The sequence below is a fragment of the Vigna angularis genome, chromosome 8 (genome assembly GCF_016808095.1).
Source record: "Vigna angularis cultivar LongXiaoDou No.4 chromosome 8, ASM1680809v1, whole genome shotgun sequence".
Lineage (NCBI taxonomy): Eukaryota > Viridiplantae > Streptophyta > Magnoliopsida > Fabales > Fabaceae > Vigna > Vigna angularis.
The window spans coordinates 1,862,806-1,871,299 of record NC_068977.1 but is presented as its reverse complement, the minus strand read 5'-3'; the positions used below and the strand labels follow the sequence as shown (position 1 = coordinate 1,871,299).

The 8,494-nt window shown below is 39.4% G+C and overlaps 1 protein-coding gene across 1 annotated transcript; it reads right to left on the bottom strand.

The window, feature by feature from the left end:
* Positions 1 to 5,081: 5,081 nt before the first annotated feature.
* LOC108318971 (pentatricopeptide repeat-containing protein At5g66631) lies at positions 5,082 to 7,494 on the bottom strand. Its single transcript, XM_017549969.2, has one exon. It carries the CDS (start codon positions 7,284 to 7,286, stop codon positions 5,310 to 5,312), a length of 1,977 nt encoding a protein of 658 aa, XP_017405458.2. The 5' UTR covers positions 7,287 to 7,494; the 3' UTR covers positions 5,082 to 5,309.
* Positions 7,495 to 8,494: the final 1,000 nt, after the last annotated feature.

Below are 8,494 nucleotides of genomic sequence, written 5' to 3'. Positions count from 1 at the left end.
TTTATTCCCACAGTGCATGGGTTAAAGGTGTGTATAAGTATTTGGTGAGAAGTCATTTGGAAACACTTATTTGGAATTTATTAACAAATTCCTGGCACAGAAAGCACAATGGGTAACGCTCCAGGTGCAGGACCAGAACTGGTACCAAAGGCTAATTAAGTGGGTACTTGGGTATAACTTTTTGCACATAAAGGTCAACTTGGTACACCACACTCATTTTGGGGTGCCTAATGTCTTCTCCCTCATTTCTTCAATTTCTGAGTAATTTGGAAACACTTATTTAGGAATTTATTAACAAATTCGTGGCACAGAAAGCACAATGTCTTCTCCCATTATAAATTTGTAATTACAAAGTAAACATCAATTACTACACATACAATGACATTGTCAATCTTTTGTCGTTCTTTTCTTTTGTGCCCAAAAGAGTCCAGTGCAAACATTTGCAGTGATGGAATCTTCACAGCGTAGCACCACCAATGCCCGTCATGGATAATTGGGACAAACAACTACAACAAATAAAATATCACATCATAAAGTACGAATAACCATAAACATATTGTCCAAATTAATTAAATGAAATGTAATTGCACTAACAAATTCGACATTAACAATGTCATGAAATCCGATGATATTAGACTGGAAGTAGTTACAGTAGTCATTCAAATGCAACATACTACCAATCCAACAAAATTACAACAACAATATAAGATTAACCAAACAACATCTATAAAAATCATGAACACAAACAAAATGCAATAGAATTCAATTATATGTCAAATTGTAAAGGATAAACATGAAATGGACAACCACACACATAGTATCATTAATTATATCAAAGGACCTTCTAAAATCCCAAGTCATCCCACCACATTTATTTCATCTAATAACTTATCAAATATCTTGATTACGGGTAAAGCACAAAAAGTGAAATTTATTCCATAAATTTTCCCACTTTTTTCGTAAACATTTTCAGTATCGTCAAAGGAATAATGTTTATGTTCTCGTGTCCATAGTATCAATCACCACACATTTAATTTATCCAACAAGTCATATTATTACAGCTTACAGACAACGGATCATACATAACCAAAATCATCCACAAACAACATCATGCATATATTATATTAAAGCTTCAATCCACTCGTTCAAAACACCTATCATCTTGGTTTTGCAGTAGTGTCTGAACACTAACTGCATACGAAGTCATGCTTACTAATTAAATACAATCAAATAACAAATGTATGGAAATCAAATACAATCCTACGTACCTTTTTCCTTCTACCAGTTCCTTTACTTTGTTCACCAAGTTCTTCCTCCATCACACTACACCAACACAAAAAGTTAAATTACATTACACCAACACAATCAAGTAAAACAACAAATTGGAAATGATAACAAACACTGTCAGCATTTGTTAAAACACAACCAAAAAGAGAACAAAAAAATAATAGTCATTTATTAATTCATATAATTCGTGCCACATAAAAATACATTTTGTCAGACTCCTGCTACAGGAACAGAACTGGTACGTAAGGCAAATTAACTGGGTACCTGGGTTCAACTTTTACCACAACGACGCCAACTACGACCACCACACTACTTTTGGGGTGGCTTGTTTATTTTCCTTCATTTCATCTACTTCTAAGTAATCTGGTAACAATTACTTAACATTTTATTAACACATTCGTGCCATATAAAACTACATTTTCTAACACTCATGGTACAGGAACATAACTGGTACCTTAGGCAAAATCAGTGGGTACCTGGGTTCCAGTTTTTGCACACCAAGGCCAACTACGTCCATCACTCTCATTTTGGGGTGGCTTGTTTGTTTTCCCTCATTTCAGCTACTTCTAAGTAATTTGAGAACAATTTCTTAACATTTTATTAACAAATTCGTCTCGCATAAAAATACATTCTCTAGGACCCTTGGTTCACCAACATAACTGCTACCAAAGCCGAATGAAGTGGGTAATTGGGTTGAAGTTTTTTCACAGCAAGGCCAACTAGGTCCATGACTACCAATCCAACAAAATTACAGCAACAATGTAAGATTAACCAAAGAACATGTATACAAATCAGTAACACAACAAAATCCACTTGGGAGACGTATCATACATAACCAAATCCATCCACAAACAACATCATCCATGTATTAAACATTCATTCCACTGAAAAAACAAAAAAAAAAAAACAACCTTGAGTGAAGACGACGTGTGGCGGTTGGAACAGAGACGATTGCCTAAGGTGTGGGTGGGACTGACAACCCGGAAAACCCCTCTTTTTGGTCCACCGAACAGTCCACACTCCGGCGACACTCCGACGATGCTCCGGCGGCACTCCGGGACAGGGACGGAAGCAGCTGAGACGAAGCAACACCTTGAACGCGCCCCTAAGTCGCTGGGCCGGAACGGACAGAACATGATGCCGTGTTCGCTTTGAGCGGTCAACGTCGGAGCTGCGGCGGCCGTGAAACGGAACCGGTGTTGAGACTTTGGCAAGTGTACCAAATCGTTCTAAGTAATAAAACCGGTAAGACCGGATATCGTTTCCCAAGAGACTCGTGTCACCAAACAATCGTATAATTTCCAACTAACTTAGACTAAAGAATGCTTCATAATTTGTGTTTTTGTGCAATTAAAGTAAACATGAAACATAATTGATAAAAGTGATCTTAGATACTCAAACACTTGGAAATGGAAAGATTAGAAATTATATGGAATGGTATTGTTGGGGGTATGATTTCACCTACTTCACTCTTATGTATAGAAAATCACTTCCTCTTCATTAATATGCCAATGTCAATCTACTAAATTACTCAAACCCAATCCCTTGGTAGAGAGAGCCTAGACTTCCTTATTAGGCTCCAATCCCTTGGAAAACCTAACAATTATTTCTGCATTAAGAATTGAGATCTAAGACAACCAAAAGTCCTAGCTCTATCCCTAAATACTATTTCCTTTAGGTGTTTAATCCAAGTCCAGATTTACCCAACATTTCCCAATATCAAGCAAACCCTAAAATCATGTAATGGGTAGCAATTTCACAACAAGCATTAAGAAAAGGAATTAAACACTAACAATAAATGAAAGAGGCATAAATTCATTCAAAACATAGTATTTTACATAAGATTTCAGTAGCTACATCAATCCCCCAACAATAATGAAACTAGCTCTCCATGAATGGAGAGCTCAAGCTTACAACAATGGTGGAAATGGAAGAAGGAAGAAGACCCAAGGTTGAAGAAGGACTGTTCCCACAGCTCCTAGCTTGCCTCCAAGAGCTCCAATTGAGAGAAAACGTGTTTAGGCAGCCAAAGATCCAAACCCCTTCGCGTTTTAGGGTCAGTAAAAATCGCGCCCGACGCCCTCTCTGTCTCGCGCCCGGGCGCGAGACTTTATGGAAAAATCGCGCCCGGCGCCCTTTCTCGCGCCCGGGCGCGAACCTCTCTTGAAAAGTCACGCCCGGGCGCCCCTTTTCTCACGCCCGGGCGTGAAACTCTCTGGGAAAGTTCGCGTCCAATGAAAGTGGACGAGCGTCCGCTTCTCGTTGTCGAGCGTCCACTGAGCGCCTCTGGACGAGCGTCCACTTCTCCTGGGCGAGCGTCCTCTCTAATCGTCTTGGACGAGCGTCCGCTGAGAGTCTTCTCTGGACGAGCATCCTCTGCGCGTCCTCGCTGACGAGCGTCCACTTCTTGTTGGGTGAGAGTTCTCTCGGGCATGCACAGGACGAGCGTCCTCTTCTTGCTGGACGAGCGTCCTCTCGTGAGTCCACACAAGACGAGCGTCCAATTCTCTCTGAGCGAGCGTCCTCGGGCGTCCACGCTGGACGAGCGTTCGTGCTCTGGGAGACGAGCGTCTGCGCGTTGGGTAACGAGCGTTTTTGCGTGTGTGCTTGTTCCTTGTGTTTGGTTCAGCCCTACACATTGTTGGAGACTCTTCCAAGCTCATTATTAACTACAAAATAAGAGATTATTGAAGAAAGTACAACGAAGTAGCCTAAAACACAATTATTCAGAAAACAAGACAAAAGAAGAGGATTAAACATGTTATAAGTTATAAAGGAGTTGATTTTGCTACTAAAATGATGCTTAGATAATGGTAAAAATTAGCATTATCAACCGGCTGGATGGGTTGAATATCTCCGACACGGCCTTCAACGTTGTCCGCCGGCACTCCGGCAAGCACTCTGTCTCTCTCTCTCTCGCTCGAACCCCCTTTCTCCAACTCTTGGCCTCTCTCTCTAGGTCACAACCTCCCTCTGAATGTTCGCGCCGCTTCTCTCTCTACAATGTTCGAAATGAATTTCAAATTTCAAACGCAACTTCTAACCCTGCCCGCCCCTTGCCATGTCAGATTTTGGAAGCTTTTTCATTAAAAACGTGGACTGCTCACATTTAGACACGCGTCCCGTGTCTAAATGTTGTCAAATGAAGTTGTTCAAGTATCATTTTCCTACATTTTATAACAAAAATTTAAGTTGTTATAACATAATACAACTTCAATATATTCAACTTTAATTCATTTAATAAAAAATTAAAAGAGTCACAACATCATATAAATACATTATGTAAATCACATAAATCATCTCAAAATTCACTTTTGATGACTTCAATTTCTTTTATAAAAATTATATTAAATTAACAAAACCTCATTTCAATTAAAATACAATTCCCTCAACATAACACAATTTCTTTATAAAATTGTGTTCACCTTCACTTCTATAAATTATATTTTTTTTAGTTACCATAATATTTTAAAAATAAAATTACACCAAAATGGTTAAAAACCCTTTCTAAACCTATATTCCTATGAGGGTTTAGTTACCATAATACTTTCAAAATAAAATTACACCAAAATGACAAATTGTATAAGTCAGCAGGCGACTGAATGCAGGTTTCCACACGTTAAACAAAGAGCTTGATTGAGTGGATACAACGAAGGATTTCGTAGCCATAAGAATAAAGGCCCGCTTCTGAGTATCAACCCACGTCCTAGCCTACAACAAATATTTAGAAATCTTATTACAGCAGCCTAAACTTTTGTAGTCAACCTCACCGTCTAAAACAATCTCCACAATCGTTTTCACGATTTTAAATTATGGTCCCAATTCCAATTGCTGTCACCACAATCCTTGACATTGCAGAAAAATACATACTAATGCGTGACAGGAGTTGTTGTTATGGAAATAAAACAATTGCGAACTTTTTTTAAAAATTGTTTGTCACCTGTAAGAATGTGTGCAGAGATTTCATGTGCGACGGAATTCACACCCATCGTATAGGCCGATGGATAGCTCTAGCCCCTATTTTAAGCAAAAGAATTAGAATAAATATTATAAACTCTTCTGAGATCTGCAGAGCTGACAGTCCATTCATGACCTTGCAATGCAAGCGGAAGAACCTTATTTATTTCCTCACAACTCTCTTCTACTGCTGCAGCCTCTCTTCGTCTCCCCTCTTTCCAGAGACTCTTTACTAGCAACTCTTTGGTGGCAGAGTCAGGCACTAAACCAGAATTCTTCATGTCTTCAAAGAGCCTCCATGCTAGTGCAGCTCTATTTGACTTGCAATAACCTTGGATTAATACCTTAAATAAATAAGCATCAGGCTCAAGACCACTCTGCCTAATCATTGCAAAGAGCTTTTGTACTGTTTTTATGTCCCCAAGCTGTGAAAAGTATAGCATTAGGCCTGAAAATGTCTGGATATCTGGACAAATACCATTTAAAATCATGTCATCAAGCATATCCAAGGCATCGGAGTTTCTTCCACACTTAGTCAATGTTCTTAGAAGAGACGAATACAGAAGCATCAGGTTTACATTTGATATGGGACCGCAAAGTATTCGGTCGTCATTGAAAACCTTCATAGCAGCATCAGCATTTTTTGAAATCCCATAAAAGTCAATGATCAGCCTGATGGTGCTGAATGGTAGTCTCATTCCCTCAATTCTGATCTTGGAGATGAGTGTATTAACCAAGTCAGTACGTCCATGTCGTGCCAGTAGGGTCATAATTCTTTGTACGGTGTATATGTCATGAGTAAATCCACTTTGATTAGCAACCCAGCAGAAGAAACTCCATGCAGCTTCTGGTATTTTGAAATTTCTAAGCATCCTGCAGACCAACCCTGTTGTCCACACAAAGTTTGCACCCTCTAGTGCTGCTACCTCATCAGGACTCCAATTCCGCAAGGCACTTGCCAAAGCCCGTGGGTCCAGCCATGGTTTTAAATGAACTCCATCAACAAGATCACATTGACTAGCATCATTTATATTCTCGTCTTCAACCTCATTCTCATTCTCATCATCATCCCCGTCACCACCATCAACAGAATAACTTACACTCCTGATTCTCTCATCTGGCAAAATTCCTCGCAGTAATTGCTCCTTGTCTTCAAGAATTCCTTCCTCTTTCATCTGCTGCAGCAACAAACTCACGCCTCTACTAGGAAGTATTCCATCAACCTGCATTTCATCAACTAAAATTTTCACTTCATCAAACCATTTGCTACCTACAAAACCCTCTAGCAGAACCGAGAACTGCTTCAAAGTGCGTTTGACCCTCATCAAAGGCAACAGATTAAAAACCTCCATTGCTTCCGATAACTTCCGGGACTTCACAAGGTGCTCGATTATTATAGTGAAGCTCCTGCAATTCGGCAGAGACCCTTCATCAATCATCCCCTGAAAAACTCGTACAGCCTGCGAGTCCTTACCCATTTGAGCATAGAGAGCCATAACAATATTATATGATTCAGTACAGAGATGGTTGCTCTCGAGTGTATACTGTTCCCACACTTGAAGGACAGTGTCCAGGTTCCCAGCTGCAGCATGCCACTGCATGAGATTCATGAAGCTGATCCGAATGGTGCCGAATCGGTTGGCTTGGATAGCATCAATGAGGGATTTGAGCGCGGAGCATCTACCAGCCTTGGCAAGAACAGTTGCAAGTGCATTGAGCGTGTGGTGGGTGTGGGAAAAATTGGAATTTTTTTCAAGGGCATGAACAAGGGAAAGAGCGGAATCTACAGAGGGGGAAGAACGAATGGCATGAGTGAGCACGAAAGAGTCAAAAAGACGGTGGTTTATGAGAGAGGGAAGAGAGGAGTCGGGGGTTTTAGAGCGTAGAGTGAGTCTAATGGAGTCAATGAGTTTGGCACGTTTGAGGTAGTGAGCAACTTTTGTGGGAAACGGTTCACGACGACGGACATATGAACGAGCTTGCACTTGCGAGCTTAACCTGTTCAACAGGTTAACCTCGCAAAAAAACGACCTCAAGTGCATCTCATTCAGCACTGCGAAGGTTGTTTGTGCTTACAATTCATAATCCAGGAACCTTTAGTATTCTTCGTCGGGGTGACACAAATAATCAAACACTTGGTGTGCGAGGCCGTGGATGAGCTGATACACGGGGCAAAAGAATTACACAAACCAGGTTCAGCGGGCTCAAATATTTCTTTTTCAATTGGTGTGCTTGAAAAATCCAAGCCTCTTTTACCAGGCCCAACAATAGTGGGACTTCCGTGCATTGTGTTTTGGTAACTGCTTCCTGCACCCCCATCAAATATGTAAAATACCAAAAGTAACTTTATGGCTATTTAATTAAATCCTAATTTTTTTTATCTCCTTCTCCTTCCCTGTGCAGCTGAGTGTTCTCCCATCTACCCACTACGTGGATAGTTGTGTTTTCTCTTTTCCTGTAAGTATGTGGCCTTTTGTTGAAATTTTTGGCACACATTTGGAGCAGTAGAGAAGGCTTGCGGCCGTGCAAGAAAGCCCTGGAATGGGAAATCTGAAACGGAGATGAAAAATCAATCGAATTTAGTTGAGACAGTCACAGTTGAAATGATCGAATTAGTCTTAATTAAAATTTGATCGAGTTAGACTTTTCTTTAGTAAAATTCAATTGAGTAAGTTCTAACCAAAAATTTGTCAAATTCAATTGAGATATCACCATCCAAATTCAATCTAATTTATTTTGTTTGACAACTTTTTTGACAAATTTTTTAGAGAAAGATTCTAAGTTGGAAAAAATAGAAACTAAGATATAGGATTTTTCAGGAAGGGTTTAAAAAAGATTATTTTATTGATATTTTTAGAATATTTCTATTTCAACACAAACAAGAAGGAATTGGAATCGGACTCTAGGAAAGGAAAAAAAAGAAAAAACAAAGAATCCCCTTTAGAGTAACTTTTCCATATTTGAATTTATATATATATATCTTTTTTATATTATACAGATATTATACAGAATAGAATTACAAAAATTATCAAAAAAATTGAGTTCTTTTTACGAGCCTTTTCGACATCCCTATTTATGTACGAATGTCTCAGATGGGTCTTCGTTTTCTAAAGTGTATCAAAATGGTCCTTAATTTTCAAAATTGATATCAATTGAGTCCTTTCCGTTAAGTTGGCTAGACGGCGTTAAAAAAATTGATGAGTGGATGCTGAGATGACGAACGAACGCTCGTCCACCAGCGAACGAACGG